General features: G+C 38.4%; 3 protein-coding genes across 3 annotated transcripts; 1 reads left to right on the top strand and 2 right to left on the bottom strand.

Moving 5' to 3' along the window:
- Window positions 1–1095: 1095 nt before the first annotated feature.
- Window positions 1096–9527, bottom strand: LOC134623292 (uncharacterized). The gene is made up of 7 exons (XM_063468444.1): window positions 9183–9527; window positions 9019–9056; window positions 6536–7526; window positions 6372–6409; window positions 3889–4879; window positions 3725–3762; window positions 1096–2233 (listed from the first exon to the last, which is right to left on the bottom strand). Exons 1-7 carry the CDS (start codon window positions 9510–9512, stop codon window positions 1105–1107), a joined length of 3555 nt encoding a protein of 1184 aa, XP_063324514.1. The 5' UTR covers window positions 9513–9527; the 3' UTR covers window positions 1096–1104.
- A 112-nt stretch (window positions 9528–9639) lies between these two features.
- Window positions 9640–15759, bottom strand: LOC134623290 (ubiquitin carboxyl-terminal hydrolase 35-like). Its single transcript, XM_063468442.1, has 12 exons — window positions 15615–15759; window positions 12662–12764; window positions 12449–12570; window positions 12213–12283; window positions 11916–12041; window positions 10944–11039; window positions 10672–10803; window positions 10446–10580; window positions 10312–10349; window positions 10189–10229; window positions 9743–10111; window positions 9640–9647 (listed from the first exon to the last, which is right to left on the bottom strand). The coding sequence occupies exons 1-12, from the start codon at window positions 15757–15759 to the stop codon at window positions 9640–9642; spliced, it is 1386 nt and encodes a 461-aa protein (XP_063324512.1).
- Window positions 15760–16556: 797 nt separating this feature from the next.
- LOC134623293 (uncharacterized) lies at window positions 16557–18626 on the top strand. Its single transcript, XM_063468445.1, has 4 exons — window positions 16557–16798; window positions 16986–17086; window positions 17652–17825; window positions 18055–18626. The coding sequence occupies exons 1-4, from the start codon at window positions 16720–16722 to the stop codon at window positions 18508–18510; spliced, it is 810 nt and encodes a 269-aa protein (XP_063324515.1). The 5' UTR covers window positions 16557–16719; the 3' UTR covers window positions 18511–18626.
- The last annotated feature ends 109 nt before the right edge of the window (window positions 18627–18735 follow it).

Below are 18735 nucleotides of genomic sequence, written 5' to 3'. Positions count from 1 at the left end.
GGTCAGACACTTTGATAATCAAGTCACTGAATAAAGATTCCGTGTAAATAAACAGAATACACATTTAGTCTGTGATACTAAATGATAATGATATGGAATCTTTTCTTGTTTGTATTGTTAGGTTTATATTGTTGGATTGTCATTTCTGATTAGAAATAGGTACTCATATCTTCGTAGAGTTATATAATCGATTGCTTATCGATATGATGTCTGATCCTTAGCAGTCTGCAGAGACTGTGTGCCTCCCAGAGCACTCTGGCAAACACACATCCTACACATCTATGTCTGTTTAAGTGTGAGTGCCTTTTGTTTAGATGAACTGCTGGACTTCCAGGCCCAGCAGATTTAGTGGAGTCATTCACGGGGTCACATGTTGACCCCCCCCCCCCCCCACACACACACACACACAGACGGTACTCTTTGTTCACATGTATGCCTATGTAAGACGTCATGTGTTAATGAATCTTTGCATATTCATATACCAAAATAAAGAGCAGTGCTACGAAGGAGCTAACTGAGAGTAACTGGGGTTCGAGTGGCAGGAACAACGCTCGTCTCAGGCATCTCCCTCGCGCACGAGATTACACAAAGCTCTGCTTGGTGTCCAATTACAAATGTTACATTAATTAACACATGTAAAGGTTTACAATCTAATATTTCCTTGTGAAATTTCTTATCTGAAATCATTGACACACTTTACATTCATTGGCATTTTTTTGTTTTGTTTTTTTACACAAACAAATGTGAAAATAAAATGAAATAGGTGATACACTACAAGACTGTCTAAAAAATGAAACCATGAAGAACAAAAGACAAAAACACTCAGTAATAATATAAATCTAATTCTGTGTTAAGGTCTATCCTAGGTCTCTTTGAACCTTTAAAAAACATTACACTAAATAAATCATGTAGTAAACTTAAGCATTTTCCATTAACAGAAGTTGCTGTTAAAAAAAATAAAAAAGAGAAGAAGACCTACATATTGTAAAAACAACAGTGGAAAAATGAGCAGTATTATAACACTAACTTTCGTATCAAGAATATTCATGAAAAAACAAAAAAATTTTGCTAACATTTGCTGTCCAAAGTGACCTCTTCATCTATTTAAAGATTTAAACTACTTCTAATATTTCTTTGACTCTCTATCCATTTTGTCATATCTTCTGTGGTTTCATCCACAATTTTCTTTATGATGATCTTTCTTTGACTGCCGTCTTTACAAGCACTATCAATTTCTGTATGTTCTTCGTCAATTACTTTAACAATAGGATTTGACTTCTTTGAACCACGTCCACCTTCTGTAAGTCGCTGAGCTCCAATTCTTGCTTTTGGTTGAAAATAATCCAATTCTACATTTTCATCCCTACCAACTTTCTGCTTCTCTGTTAGTCTGTCCTTTGTTATCTTATTTCCCTCACTTTGATTGTGTTTGGTGTCACGTACATTTTTCTGTTCTTTGCTCTGTATCTGCACACCACCAACACTTTGTGATGTACAGGTAACACTGATAATCTTCTCAGCTGTTTTCTGCCCTCTACCATCTAATCTCATGATAACATGCTTTACAGCTTCACTGTTGTCAGGATTTTCAATGGTGATTTCACTCATTTGAATGTATTTATCAGCTTCTTTCGTATCTTCCCTGTGATCCCTCACACTCCTCCTCTGTGTTTGAACACAAACATCTTTATGTGCTGAATGTGTAACATCAGGATCACTGGCTTCACCCATGACATCTTCTTCTTCTATTGGTTCATTAAGAAACCTGCTAATGCTCCTCTGTTCATTCATCTGATTATCTTTGGGTATGATTTGTATTCTGTCACTGCCTGTTTGGGTGTCCTGAGATCCATGAAAGAGGTCATATCTAGTTAACAGGTTTCTTTGTCCTGTCGTTACTTTATCAGCTTCAACACTTATAGATTTAGAGCTGTAATCATTTCCAACATTTTGTCGACCTCCCCCATATTCTCCAGTATCCTTTCTAGAATCGCCTGATCCTTCACTACCCTGATAATCTGTGTTGTTTTTATGGTCTGCTGTCAGGGACACCCATTTGTTGTCAGTCTGTTTATCCGTCTCTGGTCTGAAGTCCATCAATTCCTTCTGTCCATCATTCATCACATCTTGTTTGTTAAGATGACCATGTACAGCAGGGTTGTCATTGACTTCCAGGTTAGCTTGATCTGCATTCTTATGACTCTTGACATTTTCTAGAAGTTGAGTGTCGGCTCTGATGGGGAAAAGAAATTAATTTAACTTTCAAAGAAATCAAAATATGGAGCTCAAGCTTCAATACAATGGTTTGAAAAGTATTCATACCCCTAGAAATTTTCTACCTTTTCTCACCTGACAGTCATAAACTTAAAAAATGATTGAGATTTTATGTCACAGTCAAACACAAAGTATTGTGTTTATTGAGAAGTCGAATGAAAATGATACAATATGTTGAAAAGTTTTTACAAATATAAATTTGAAAAGTGTGGCATTCCTTTTCATTTAACACTTGTGATTCAATACTTTGCTAAACCCCCTGTCACTGCAATCAGACCTGTAAGATTTAGGGGGCTTTGTACATCTACAGACTGCGATCTTTGCCCTTTGCAAAATGGGTCCAGTTCAGTCAGATTAAATGGGGAGCAACTGTGAACAGCAGTCTTTAGGTTTTGCCACAGATTCTCAATAATATTTAGGTCTGGACTTTGAGTGGGCTCTCCTAAACCATGAACATGCTTTGATCTAAACCAGGGGTGGGCAACTCCAGGCCTCGAGGGCCGGTGTGCTGCAGCTTTGAGATGTGTCCTTGGTCCAACACAGCTGATTTAAATGGCTAAATTACCTCCTCAGCATATCTTGTAGTTCTTCAGAGGCCTGGTAATGAACTAATCATTTGATTCAGGTGTGTTGACCCAGGGAGAGATCTAAAACCTGCAGGACACCGGCCCTCAAAGCCTGGAGTTGCCTACCCCTGCTCGGAACCTAAACCAGTGTGGGCTGAAGTTACAGTTCCAAAAAAATTGTGTACTGTTACATATTTATGTACATCTATTTATATAAAAACAGAATTTAAGTTAATTGCATGGTTGCTATTCTAACCCAAATTTCTAATACATGTTTTTCAGGAAATACATAGTTTTGCTTTTTTTTTAATTATTGTGATTGGACTGAAGCTTTAATACTGAGGCCCAACATGAGATCTTCTGTTTTTTGTTTGTTTGTTTTTAAGTCGGCCTCAGCACTCTTGACTTTGGGAATGGCTGATGGTAAATGGTAAATGGCCTGTATTTGTATAGCGCTTTACTAGTCCCTAAGGACCCCAAAGCACTTTACACATCCAGTCATCCACCCATTCACACACTGGTGATGGTAAGCTACATTGTAGACACAGCCATTTCTTTGTAGCTCTGGGTGTATGCTGGACGGTGAAGTCTTTTACATCTCTATTTAGCTCCATCCATCTGCCCATCAACTCTAACAACCCTCCCTTTCCCTGCTGAAGAAAATCTTTCCCTAAAAAAGGCTCTGCCAGCACCATGTTTCACAGTGATGATGGTGTAATCACGTTGATGTGTGTTACGTTTCTGCTATAAATACCATATTCATACAAGGCCATGGGAAGCAGGGATGCAAAGGATGCTGCAGGATCCTTTCTTGCAAAAGGCAGATGTCAGCACACCCCTGCTATTTGCAAAAAAATAGCAAATTGTTTAAGACAAAAACTTACTTCTCAGTGTTGTCCATCTGGAACAGCTGATAATTAAGCTGCGATGGAAAAAGCAAAGTATAACATGATGAATCTATTTCTCCTCCTATGTAATACATAACTGTCCAACACGGGTGCTTTGTAACATGTTTTAGCAACGATGAAGAAAGGACTAAGAGTCTTACCTGTGTGACCCCGGTATCATCAGATTTAATCCGTCTGTCTTCGTGTTCCTCATTTATAGTGTTTCCTTCATTATTTTTGACACATCTTTCAGAGCTGCCTTGTGAGCTTTTCTCTACAGTTTCTTTTCCTTCCTGCTTCTCTGTTAGTCTGTCCTTTGTTATCTTATTTCCCTCACTTTGATTGTGTTTGGTGTCACGTACATTTTTCTGTTCTTTGCTCTGTATCTGCACACCACCAACACTTTGTGATGTACAGGTAACACTGATAATCTTCTCAGCTGTTTTCTGCCCTCTACCATCTAATCTCATGATAACATGCTTTACAGCTTCACTGTTGTCAGGATTTTCAATGGTGATTTCACTCATTTGAATATATTTATCAGCTTCTTTCGTATCTTCCCTGTGATCCCTCACACTCCTCCTCTGTGTTTGAACACAAACATCTTTATGTGCTGAATGTTTAACATCAGGATCACTGGCTTCACCCATGACATCTTCTTCTTCTATTGGTTCATTAAGAAACCTGCTAATGCTCCTCTGTTCATTCATCTGATTATCTTTGGGTATGATTTGTATTCTGTCACTGCCTGTTTGGGTGTCCTGAGATCCATGAAAGAGGTCATATCTAGTTAACAGGTTTCTTTGTCCTGTCGTTACTTTATCAGCTTCAACACTTATAGATTTAGAGCTGTAATCATTTCCAACATTTTGTCGACCTCCCCCATATTCTCCAGTATCCTTTCTAGAATCGCCTGATCCTTCACTACCCTGATAATCTGTGTTGTTTTTATGGTCTGCTGTCAGGGACACCCATTTGTTGTCAGTCTGTTTATCCGTCTCTGGTCTGAAGTCCATCAATTCCTTCTGTCCATCATTCATCACATCTTGTTTGTTAAGATGACCATGTACAGCAGGGTTGTCATTGACTTCCAGGTTAGCTTGATCTGCATTCTTATGACTCTTGACATTTTCTAGAAGTTGAGTGTCGGCTCTGATGGGGAAAAGAAATTAATTTAACTTTCAAAGAAATCAAAATATGGAGCTCAAGCTTCAATACAATGGTTTGAAAAGTATTCATACCCCTAGAAATTTTCTACCTTTTCTCACCTGACAGTCATAAACTTAAAAAATGATTGAGATTTTATGTCACAGTCAAACACAAAGTATTGTGTTTATTGAGAAGTCGAATGAAAATGATACAATATGTTGAAAAGTTTTTACAAATATAAATTTGAAAAGTGTGGCATTCCTTTTCATTTAACACTTGTGATTCAATACTTTGCTAAACCCCCTGTCACTGCAATCAGACCTGTAAGATTTAGGGGGCTTTGTACATCTACAGACTGCGATCTTTGCCCTTTGCAAAATGGGTCCAGTTCAGTCAGATTAAATGGGGAGCAACTGTGAACAGCAGTCTTTAGGTTTTGCCACAGATTCTCAATAATATTTAGGTCTGGACTTTGAGTGGGCTCTCCTAAACCATGAACATGCTTTGATCTAAACCAGGGGTGGGCAACTCCAGGCCTCGAGGGCCGGTGTGCTGCAGCTTTGAGATGTGTCCTTGGTCCAACACAGCTGATTTAAATGGCTAAATTACCTCCTCAGCATATCTTGTAGTTCTTCAGAGGCCTGGTAATGAACTAATCATTTGATTCAGGTGTGTTGACCCAGGGAGAGATCTAAAACCTGCAGGACACCGGCCCTCAAAGCCTGGAGTTGCCTACCCCTGCTCGGAACCTAAACCAGTGTGGGCTGAAGTTACAGTTCCAAAAAAATTGTGTACTGTTACATATTTATGTACATCTATTTATATAAAAACAGAATTTAAGTTAATTGCATGGTTGCTATTCTAACCCAAATTTCTAATACATGTTTTTTCAGGAAATACATAGTTTTGCTTTTTTTTTAATTATTGTGATTGGACTGAAGCTTTAATACTGAGGCCCAACATGAGATCTTCTGTTTTTTGTTTGTTTGTTTTTAAGTCGGCCTCAGCACTCTTGACTTTGGGAATGGCTGATGGTAAATGGTAAATGGCCTGTATTTGTATAGCGCTTTACTAGTCCCTAAGGACCCCAAAGCACTTTACACATCCAGTCATCCACCCATTCACACACTGGTGATGGTAAGCTACATTGTAGACACAGCCATTTCTTTGTAGCTCTGGGTGTATGCTGGACGGTGAAGTCTTTTACATCTCTATTTAGCTCCATCCATCTGCCCATCAACTCTAACAACCCTCCCTTTCCCTGCTGAAGAAAATCTTTCCCTAAAAAAGGCTCTGCCAGCACCATGTTTCACAGTGATGATGGTGTAATCACGTTGATGTGTGTTACGTTTCTGCTATAAATACCATATTCATACAAGGCCATGGGAAGCAGGGATGCAAAGGATGCTGCAGGATCCTTTCTTGCAAAAGGCAGATGTCAGCACACCCCTGCTATTTGCAAAAAAATAGCAAATTGTTTAAGACAAAAACTTACTTCTCAGTGTTGTCCATCTGGAACAGCTGATAATTAAGCTGCGATGGAAAAAGCAAAGTATAACATGATGAATCTATTTCTCCTCCTATGTAATACATAACTGTCCAACACGGGTGCTTTGTAACATGTTTTAGCAACGATGAAGAAAGGACTAAGAGTCTTACCTGTGTGACCCCGGTATCATCAGATTTAATCCGTCTGTCTTCGTGTTCCTCATTTATAGTGTTTCCTTCATTATTTTTGACACATCTTTCAGAGCTGCCTTGTGAGCTTTTCTCTACAGTTTCTTTTCCTTCCTGCTTCTCTGTTAGTCTGTCCTTTGTTATCTTATTTCCCTCACTTTGATTGTGTTTGGTGTCACGTACATTTTTCTGTTCTTTGCTCTGTATCTGCACACCACCAACACTTTGTGATGTACAGGTAACACTGATAATCTTCTCAGCTGTTTTCTGCCCTCTACCATCTAATCTCATGATAACATGCTTTACAGCTTCACTGTTGTCAGGATTTTCAATGGTGATTTCACTCATTTGAATATATTTATCAGCTTCTTTCGTATCTTCCCTGTGATCCCTCACACTCCTCCTCTGTGTTTGAACACAAACATCTTTATGTGCTGAATGTGTAACATCAGGATCACTGGCTTCACCCATGACATCTTCTTCTTCTATTGGTTCATTAAGAAACCTGCTAATGCTCCTCTGTTCATTCATCTGATTATCTTTGGGTATGATTTGTATTCTGTCACTGCCTGTTTGGGTGTCCTGAGATCCATGAAAGAGGTCATATCTAGTTAACAGGTTTCTTTGTCCTGTCGTTACTTTATCAGCTTCAACACTTATAGATTTAGAGCTGTAATCATTTCCAACATTTTGTCGACCTCCCCCATATTCTCCAGTATCCTTTCTAGAATCGCCTGATCCTTCACTACCCTGATAATCTGTGTTGTTTTTATGGTCTGCTGTCAGGGACACCCATTTGTTGTCAGTCTGTTTATCCGTCTCTGGTCTGAAGTCCATCAATTCCTTCTGTCCATCATTCATCACATCTTGTTTGTTAAGATGACCATGTACAGCAGGGTTGTCATTGACTTCCAGGTTAGCTTGATCTGCATTCTTATGACTCTTGACATTTTCTAGAAGTTGAGTGTCGGCTCTGATGGGGAAAAGAAATTAATTTAACTTTCAAAGAAATCAAAATATGGAGCTCAAGCTTCAATACAATGGTTTGAAAAGTATTCATACCCCTAGAAATTTTCTACCTTTTCTCACCTGACAGTCATAAACTTAAAAAATGATTGAGATTTTATGTCACAGTCAAACACAAAGTATTGTGTTTATTGAGAAGTCGAATGAAAATGATACAATATGTTGAAAAGTTTTTACAAATATAAATTTGAAAAGTGTGGCATTCCTTTTCATTTAACACTTGTGATTCAATACTTTGCTAAACCCCCTGTCACTGCAATCAGACCTGTAAGATTTAGGGGGCTTTGTACATCTACAGACTGCGATCTTTGCCCTTTGCAAAATGGGTCCAGTTCAGTCAGATTAAATGGGGAGCAACTGTGAACAGCAGTCTTTAGGTTTTGCCACAGATTCTCAATAATATTTAGGTCTGGACTTTGAGTGGGCTCTCCTAAACCATGAACATGCTTTGATCTAAACCAGGGGTGGGCAACTCCAGGCCTCGAGGGCCGGTGTGCTGCAGCTTTGAGATGTGTCCTTGGTCCAACACAGCTGATTTAAATGGCTAAATTACCTCCTCAGCATATCTTGTAGTTCTTCAGAGGCCTGGTAATGAACTAATCATTTGATTCAGGTGTGTTGACCCAGGGAGAGATCTAAAACCTGCAGGACACCGGCCCTCAAAGCCTGGAGTTGCCTACCCCTGCTCGGAACCTAAACCAGTGTGGGCTGAAGTTACAGTTCCAAAAAAATTGTGTACTGTTACATATTTATGTACATCTATTTATATAAAAACAGAATTTAAGTTAATTGCATGGTTGCTATTCTAACCCAAATTTCTAATACATGTTTTTTCAGGAAATACATAGTTTTGCTTTTTTTTTAATTATTGTGATTGGACTGAAGCTTTAATACTGAGGCCCAACATGAGATCTTCTGTTTTTTGTTTGTTTGTTTTTAAGTCGGCCTCAGCACTCTTGACTTTGGGAATGGCTGATGGTAAATGGTAAATGGCCTGTATTTGTATAGCGCTTTACTAGTCCCTAAGGACCCCAAAGCACTTTACACATCCAGTCATCCACCCATTCACACACTGGTGATGGTAAGCTACATTGTAGACACAGCCATTTCTTTGTAGCTCTGGGTGTATGCTGGACGGTGAAGTCTTTTACATCTCTATTTAGCTCCATCCATCTGCCCATCAACTCTAACAACCCTCCCTTTCCCTGCTGAAGAAAATCTTTCCCTAAAAAAGGCTCTGCCAGCACCATGTTTCACAGTGATGATGGTGTAATCACGTTGATGTGTGTTACGTTTCTGCTATAAATACCATATTCATACAAGGCCATGGGAAGCAGGGATGCAAAGGATGCTGCAGGATCCTTTCTTGCAAAAGGCAGATGTCAGCACACCCCTGCTATTTGCAAAAAAATAGCAAATTGTTTAAGACAAAAACTTACTTCTCAGTGTTGTCCATCTGGAACAGCTGATAATTAAGCTGCGATGGAAAAAGCAAAGTATAACATGATGAATCTATTTCTCCTCCTATGTAATACATAACTGTCCAACACGGGTGCTTTGTAACATGTTTTAGCAACGATGAAGAAAGGACTAAGAGTCTTACCTGTGTGACCCCGGTATCATCAGATTTAATCCGTCTGTCTTCGTGTTCCTCATTTATAGTGTTTCCTTCATTATTTTTGACACATCTTTCAGAGCTGCCTTGTGAGCTTTTCTCTACAGTTTCTTTTCCTTCCTGCTTCTCTGTTTGTCTTTCCTTTGTTATTTCTGTCTCTACACAAAGATCATTATCAGTTGAATGTGTAACACTGATCTCCTGTATGTTCAATGTATCACGCTGTCCTTTTCTATGTTTATGATTCAGATCATCCTGTAGTCTGTTTTCTTTTCTATCAATAACTTTTTCTTTGTCCTGAAATTTGTCACAGTGCATCACTGCTGTTGGTTTATCAACACTAATGTGTCTTTTTGTGTCATGTTGAAAATCTGTTTTTGTTTTCTCCTCCTCCTCTTCCTCACCATGTTTAGGACAAGGGATGTAATAATCATTAGTTTTTCCTTTATTCTCCTGATATTCACACATGTTCTCTCCAACAGTGTCAGCTGGATGCTCTGCATGGCTTTTTTCCTCTGACTCTCTATCTTCAGCCTTTTCATCTTTACCTGATTTATTATCCATTAATCTAGTCATATCATTTTGTCTGTTGAGATCATCACATACAGCTGATGTGTCACTGACTGGGGACTTCAAATCAGGATTATTATCTGGTCCGTTATTTTTAACATCATCCACTGCTGTGTGTTTTTGATCCAGGTCATCATTTTCAGTGCCTCGAGTGTCAGATGATCCCTCTGCTTCTCTTAAGCAAGGAACCTTTGGATTATTCTCGGTGTCTGTCTCCTTTCCATCTCTCCTTCTCTTTCTCTTATTTTTCCCATCTTGACTCTGATCATGTTCATTATTGATGGTCGGTGGTTCACTGGTGGACAAATCTTTGAAGTCTTGAATACCAGTAGCATGAAGCACAGCAGCTTGAAGCAGAAAGTAGAAACAAAATCATTCAGGTGCCAAAGAGCTGAAGAAACCACAACAAAGTATCTGCTCTTACCTTTCTTTTTCCTGTAAAACAGAAGATATGCAGTCTGGGACCTAATGAATAAATATGATATGTAATAAATATGTTTCACATGTAGTGAGAATAATGTACTGTATAAGAAGTACAAAAACTTACGTGTCAGTGTTATCCAGCTGGAATGGCTGAAAATCAAGCTGATGATGTAAAAATAATACAAAAAAAATGATTGATTTGTTTAGCCACTCTCCATTGGTAAACAGTTTCAACAATGTACAAGTGATCAGTCTTACCTCTGTGACCCTGGTATCATCAAACTCATACCATCTGTCTCCATGTTCCTCCGTGATCTTGATTGTTGCGGTGTAATGTCCTCCTCTCAGATCCCCAAAATGATCCACAAATGCATACAGTTCATATGTCTGACTCTGATTACCAAAGGACAAATGGCAAACATCAGAATGACTGAAGAAAATAAAAGAGAATATGATTAAATACTAATATATTCTGTACATATACCTCTGGTATATGCAGGGTGTAGGGAACCTCCACTGAACAGGTGACTTTGACATATGACATGTATTTATAGTTGAACTCAAACCTCTTCAGCATCAGACACAAAACATCTGGATGATGCTTTATTACATCTGTCTGAATGAAAAACATTCAATTCGAATCAAATTTATCCGTACAGTGCTAAATTACAATAACAGTTGCCTCAAGGAACTTGTGTTAGCAAAATGGGTCAATATTTAAAGAATAATTAAAGAATCAAAAACGTTTAAACTCACCATAGTAGCATCAACTTTGTGATCACACTGCTCACAGTACATCTGATTTTCTCCACAGAAATCTGAAGGTTTAAAAAACTCTTCAATGCCCTTCACCTGAAAAATTTTATTTAAAATCAGCTCAAACAATCATGTGCTGACCAGTGAGGTGAAGAATGTTTTTTTGAAAAGGAAGATTTTAATCATGACCTACTAACTTTATTAGGTAAGCCTCAAAGGTTAAGACCTATTGTTTAAGAGACAAATGTTTTCTTGGCACTGACGAGGCCTGTACTAGAGGTGGCTTTACATGTATGGATTCAAATTTTAGTCCCTTAAGTTACAGCTGAAAGTGTGAACTTCAATCACATGGATTGTTTGACCGACTGTGGTGATGTACAAAGGCAAAACTACACAAATTGTGTATTTTCAATTAAAGAAAAACAGTCCTAAGTTGATCATTTAGACAGCCCATGATATATTAGAGGCTCTGGACAATTTTATGCTGAAAGCTGTACTGTAGGCCATGGTAATTGAAGTGGTTCAGCAACTGTTTCATTTTCATAACACTGTAGTTACAGGACTTATCAGATGATTACTCCTTTCCATCTATAGCAAATCAATCTAAATGTGAGATATGCAACAATGATGTGTACTGAATAATGTGTACTAAAATTTTAACAAAGTGATAAAGTGTAACTCTGCTGCACTTTATGTTTAAGGGGTGGTAGGATATACAAACACATTAGCTTTATGCAGTGGATAGAATTAGGGTGTTTTCAATTTATAAAAAGTGGATCAAAAAAGTGGATAAAAAATGGATCAAATGAAAGTAAAACAATCATCATTTACTGAGGAAAATATGAAAATATGTGGGGGGTTTTGTTTTGTTTTGTTTTTTACTGGCAAAAACATGTAGGCTCAAAATGTTTTCTCACAGCTGTCATGTCCTAAGAAAAATGCAGAGATGTTTGCAGCTTGTCAGATCCTTACCACACTGTAGTCTTTACTGCAGGAATCCACCAGTGAAAGAGGAAGATGCCAAAATGGTGCATCTCCGTCAGTCTGTATATGACCTTTAGAACAGGTGGTCTTGTTTGCTAACTGACCATGGAAGATCTGAAAATACAAATTCACAAAAACCTGTTCATTTTATTTTAGTTCAGGTTTAATTAGATTGCACTTGCTCACACTAAAAGTTGACCAAAGCATTTTATACTATAAGGCAAAGACCCCATAATTAAAAAGTGATGTTTTGATCAAGATATCCTTTGACATCAATGACCTTACCTCTGATGCATCAGGGCTGGTCATTCCTAAAACCCTCTCAAAGTACTCTGCAGCATCACGCTGTTCATACACTGTGATAAATGCATATAATTAAAAAAAAAAGAAGTACATTTGTAATTTTACTCTACAAGTTTCCATTGTTGTAATAATTAAATAATTAGATCAATAATAGTCATATTTTACACTTATACAGTGCTCAGGAGTTTACACTGTTTGAAGTTTTTGTTGTTCTTTACCGTTGTTGATGCCCAGCTTCTGTGTTATTTTATATGTGTATGCTGTATAGTTATGTAAGTCATCAAATAAGGCTTTCAGATGATGATCAAGAAACTCAGGGTGAGGAATTTCTTCAGAGTTCCTACAAAGAAAGTAAACATGAGTGATTAAAAATGCACAATAGACTTTATATATGATAAATGCAGAATCATGCTTAAAGCTGGACAACAAACCTTGTCACAGCCTCTCTGAAGTCTTCGGTCATGAACAGCACCTGCAGCACACTGTTCAAGTAACACGTGGATCCTTGGTTTATCAGCCCATGATACCTGTTAGCTGATGGGAAGAGAGAGTGCAAACAAAGAAGATATATATTTAAAACATTCGTCTGGATCATAAAACCAAAGAGAAACAAACCAAAAACAGTCAAACCAATTTATATTTTATAATTTCTACATTAGGAGTTTCACTGGATATATATTTTTCAATGTAAATTTTACTCTAAAATATCGACATTTCCAATTAGCCACATTCGTTGTTTGATGCGATTGGCTGAATGGGAAAAGCACGCCGATGTATAATAATTTCCCCAAATTTACAGTGTGGGGAAAAAAAGAGAGCCAATAAGTCCGAAAGAAAAGCCTGTAAACCTCCAAAATAAATTATGTTGAGCCAGAAATGAGGGCCATGTAAGCTTTGAGCATGGAAAAGGAATCTGAACATAAATTCAGAAATCCTGTGAGAGATTTGTGACAATGTTCTATCCATTAAACATGTAAGAAGATGACAGCTCAATGGGAAAAAGTCAGCACAAACACATTAGTACTAAAAGCTGGATAAATATAGAACTTCAACAAAACCTCGGAGGAGAAAACAAAAAACAAACAAAAAGTTTTAAATATTTTCTGAAACCTTACCCTGTCCGCTCATTTTCCGTGCCGTTCTCCGATCACTTCACTTCTGCACTGCTGAAGAAATAAACCGCATTTTAGCTGCTACGCTAAAAGCCATTAAACAACAGCTAAAAAACAAGACATAATCCTACATTCCGCTTAATTCAAAACATTGCTCCTGGATCCTTCGAAAACTTCTTAATGTATTCTCGAGGCACACAACAATCTGCATATCCAGTGAATTTAAAAGCCCCGAAATACTTTCTGTTTCTCTTCGGAACAAGTTGCTGCAATGTTGCATTCATGCTGTGTTGGCAATCTCGAAATTACCCAAAGGCCACTAGATGACTTACAACTATTTACTACCATTTCCTTTTCAGAAACTGATTATTAAAATGAGAATGAAGAACACGTTGTCATGACTCAAAAAAAACATGTGAATTAACCCAGGAGCTATTAATATAGACTCCTTGGTAAATGGTAAATGGCCCGTATTTGTATAGCGCTTTAATCGTCCCTAAGGACCCCAAAGCGCTTTACACATCCAGTCATCCACCCATTCACACACACATTCACACACACACATTCCTTCTGCACTTTAGTCTCGGAATCTATTTTTAGTTTAAGGCCTGACATTAGTCTAGCATAAGATCAATTGAGATGTATTTGAAATTTACATAAGGCCGTTAACGAAGCATATGAAGTAGAACAAAGCAGGGCGAAACGTATCCTATGGATTTCATTTTTACACAGTACACAGCTAATAGTATTGTATTTAATATACCTCAGTTTCAGGGGACAAGCACTCAGTATGCTTCTTGCTCATGATTCAGGAGCCCGTTCTCACTCCCGAGGCGTAACATCCCGACGTTTTGTCATGTCCTGCGGCGTTCCTGAGGAACGCGAAAGGTGACCTTCCACGTTGTTATGGTACGCGGCGGTTTCCAGCCCTGTACTGCAGCCCTAAACTTAACCTTATCACTAAGCCTAACCATAACCTTATGCCTAACCTTAACCATAACCTTATGCCTAACCATAACCTTATTCCTAACCTTAACCATAACCGTATCCCTACGCCTAAACCTAACCTTATCCCTAAACCTAACCATAACCTTATGCCTAAACCTAACCATAACCGTATACCTAAGCCTAAACCTAACCTTATCGCTAAACCTAACCATAACCTTATTCCTAACCTTAACCAGCACTTTAATGAGGTGAAATAGTGTTTTCTAAAGCGATTTTAAGGAAAAAGCGAAGATGTGTAGATTGAGTCCAAACGGTTCTCATGTGTCCGCAGTTTTCCGATGTCGTGACGTAGGAACGCCTTGGGTGCCCGAAAACGTAATATGTTGACGATTTGTCACCTAGCGTAAAATGTTACGATTTGGGAGTGAGAACGGGTTGGATTCAGAGAGCCTCCTGCTGGAAATACTACAGTATTTGTGAGAACATGTGCCCTATTTACTTATTAATAGGGTTTCTGTTTTCTAACGACCTCCAAATATGCACACTTAATCAAAGATCACACACTTGAAATAATAGAATTTTATTTTATTCATCGGTAAGAAATGACTGTATCAAAAGTGATTTAAAACAAGGCTTAAATGTATGTAAACGGTGGCAGGAGTTTTCATGACGCATCAACGGCATTGGCAGCTGTAGGTGGAGCCTGTCTCGGTCAGGCTCTCAGTCCTCCGGGAAGTCTCAGCACTACTTGGATAACAGACATATGCTGGATTCCATATTCAGACAGCGGCTTCTTATCTTCATCCAGATTCTTGTCTGTGAATATCAGCCGCAGATTCCCATCTAACACACACACACACACACACACACACACACACACACACACACACACACACACACACACACACACAGCGAGAGAGAGAGAGAGAGAGAGAATGAATAAGAGGTAGAGTTTCTACTTTTCTGCGTTAAAGGTCTACTTCACAAAAACAATTTTTATATATATAGCAAAACTATGCGAAATGCTCCTTATCAATCAATCAATGAATAAATACAGCTGTATAATGTAGCTTAATCTTCGTTGGATCCTCTGTTATTACCTTCATTGCTTATTAAACTCTTCTGCGAGCAAGAAATCCAAGTCTAAGTCTTCATCCACCACAGAAAATTACATATTATTTCAAAGGAAATTTTGAAACAATCTAAACAACATGAAGCCAAGATTCCGAAAATTACACTGTGCTCGTTCATCGTGTGGATAATATATAATGTAGGCTAATACAAGGCCAATTATGTATGTTTCACTTCTGTCGGTGTGGTTTACCTGCAGTCTCTGGAAACTTCTGTCTTATTTTTTCCCTCAGCTGCTCCACTGTCATGCTCTTAAACTGCTCCTCAGTGTTGCTCAGGTCGACCATCACCTTCCCACCCCTTACTCCAGAAACCACGACCTGGTACAGCTTTCCCATTCTGTGTGTTCCCTCCGCTTCTTCTGCGGACACTAATAAGGTACTTCTGGGTCTGACGTCACAGGGCTGAGTATACTTTCAATTTCAACAAAATGATTGTTTTTACCACTCATGCGTCTTTATTTTCCTTTTTCAATTTTACACAGCTCTGTAAAAGTGCGTTAGATGTGTTTCGTTGTTCTTGTAACAGTGACAATAAAAATCTATTCTAGGTATTTGTTGATGTGAGGATGACCTTCATTTATTCTACAAAATGCAAATTTAACTTCTTTGTAAAAACAAAAAAAACGAGCAAGTAATGAAAAACAAACAAACAAATCTTAAATATCTTTAAACGGTGTTTATGAGAAGCGTTTTACTATTGTCTACATTATAACGCTTATGCAGCACTCAGCATTTACACACCAAATTGTCCTGTGTGTAAATACATTTCCTTATTGGACGTCACACTCTATGATAGCTGGAAATCACCTGATATCCCAGTTTATGATGAGTGGGCGTGTTTGTTTACCAGCTTTTCGGCTTTCGTACGCATTTCATTTAAAGTCAGTGTTGCAAAAACACTCCATAAATGCTACTGTAAAACACCGTATTCATTTATTTATTTTTTTTAAATATTTATTTATTATTAAATAATGTTTTAAAACATTAAAAATCCTTCAAGTGAAAACAATTCAATAACAAAAAAGGAGTACATAAAAAAAGCTTTAAATAACTGCTGCCCTCATCATCAGTGCTAAAGAGTAAATAAAGAGAAGTACAGATACATGAACACAGACCTGCTACACAGCGCTGTTTCACGTGACTTCTGGTAACTGCTGGGGGAAACTGAAAGTTAAAAACAAATCTTGGTGCTGTCAGTGGTGATAACACGGTAGCCTCGGTGTTCACTTCACTTGACTGCAGACACAGAGCTTGTTTATCCACGGAGAGGACGGAGCAGAGAGCTTCTGAGCTAAAATGACCGAAGAGAAAAGATACGACCCCAAAGACACGACGCTGAAATTCGTCAACAGGCCCGATGATCTGGATCCTTTACGTAAGAAATACAACTGTTTAGTTATCGTCACTGAAGCCCCTTAATTCATGTCTATTATTTTTAATAACTGCGCATGATTTGATTTGGAAATGTTATAATAAATCCACTGGTTTAATACCGGGCAGGCTGTTGCCTATTGCAAACTGTTGAGTTTACTGTTCGCTGCGCGTATTCTTGTTCCTCTCAGCTCCAGAGGAAGGAGACCAGGGTCTCAGAGCACAGATGTCCTGCGGTCATGCAGTCACCCCGGAGTCGCTCACTGGGTGGTGTCGCAGCCTGTTGGATCAGGTACTTTCCAGGTTCTGAAGAAAGTCATTGTTTTCATGCAGTTTTACTTTTGTTTTCTTGAGCAAGAAAATAAATGTCTACATTTCTGCAAGGTTTTGGTTTCAGTCTGTATTCAAGTTTCATATTTTACATTTTTTGCTTTTGGATTTATAATATTAAACAGCCAAATAAAACTACAATATGATAGGGGTAGATCATTGGATGTTTAAAAAAGTTGTCACTCAAATTTACAGACACTACACTACAGATACAGGCCTCGGTTAAAGGATTTTTCACTGACCTGCTGGCTTGTAGTATAGTGTTATTTTATATATATATATATATGTGTGTGTGTGTGTGTGTGTGTGTATATATACACACACACACACACACACACACACACACACACACATATATATATATATATATATTTATATATATATATATATATATATATATATATATATGTGTGTGTGTGTGTGTGTGTGTGTATGTGTGTGACACACATCTTGATGCTGTGTCAATGTTTAGGACTTGTTTCTACCAAGAAGATCAACCAGGTGTCCTTGCATCTTTAACATTTCAGGGCCAGTACAAATTTAAGTGCCCAGCTCTAAAGAATGGTACGTTGCATAAGTGTGATGCAGTGTGGTCCTACCAAGAGGTGCGCAGGCTGGCAGTACTGACAACAGAAGAGATGGAGTACTTTGAAGAGAACATCGCCCTCCTAGCTGCCACAGAGTACTGTGAATTTAAAACTGTAAGTGTCCAAGTTAACCTAATTTAGTCAAGAGTTTAGAAGAGAATGGTTGCTCCTACAAAACAATAAAATATTTGGGGATAAAATTAAAACCACCTGTGCTGTCAAACAGAAGAATAGGATAAAGAAGGATAATATCAATCTCATCAGTTTCAGTCATGTGATTCTAAATTTAAAAAAAAAGTTTATATCCAAAAAAACTGAACTTCTTGAATGTTTGTCATAACAGTGTCCTGGTTGCAAAACCTATGTGGAGAGAGAGGACCTGACCAACCTTAATGTTCAGTGCACAATCTGCACTGCAGACAAGAAGAAAGTGTACCATTTCTGCTGGCAGTGTTTAAAGCCATGGAAAGGCAGCGCTCCACGCTCTGACCGCTGTGACAACGATGGATGCATTAATCACGACCTTGAACTTCTCAAGAACTGCAAGACTACCGCCCTCCCTCAGGTTCAGGGGGTCGATGCCTGTCCCTCCATCCGGGCCTGTCCCACCTGTGGTCAGAGGGTGGAGCATGACAAAACAGGCTGCAAGAACGTCATCTGTCCTCGCTGTCAGAAAGAGTTCTGCTTTGTGTGTCTGAAACTCACTCCTGAGTGCATAAAGACAAGTTCTTACTTCATCCCCTGCAGTGATGGTGTGGCTCCCAGACAAACATCAATACCCGTGTGGCGCAGAAACTAAGACACAGCATGCTCTCTGAGTCATTACACATTATCCTTCTGTCCTGCTTAGACCTTTTCATCCAGAGATTTTCATTGAGAGAAGCCAAAGCTTTTACAGCCTGACTTGTTCATGTGCATTAACAGTGGTAAACTAGGTTTGCTGTATGTCTTTTTATGTTGTACAACAGACTTTCTGAAATAGTTTTCTTTGAATTAATCTGTTAAAAAATAGTTAGTCATTGAT

The sequence above is a fragment of the Pelmatolapia mariae genome, unplaced genomic scaffold, assembly GCF_036321145.2.
Source record: "Pelmatolapia mariae isolate MD_Pm_ZW unplaced genomic scaffold, Pm_UMD_F_2 NODE_ptg000537l+_length_27064_cov_1, whole genome shotgun sequence".
NCBI lineage: Eukaryota > Metazoa > Chordata > Actinopteri > Cichliformes > Cichlidae > Pelmatolapia > Pelmatolapia mariae.
The sequence above is the reverse complement of the archived record's forward strand: the minus strand, read 5'-3'. Positions and strand labels throughout refer to the sequence as shown.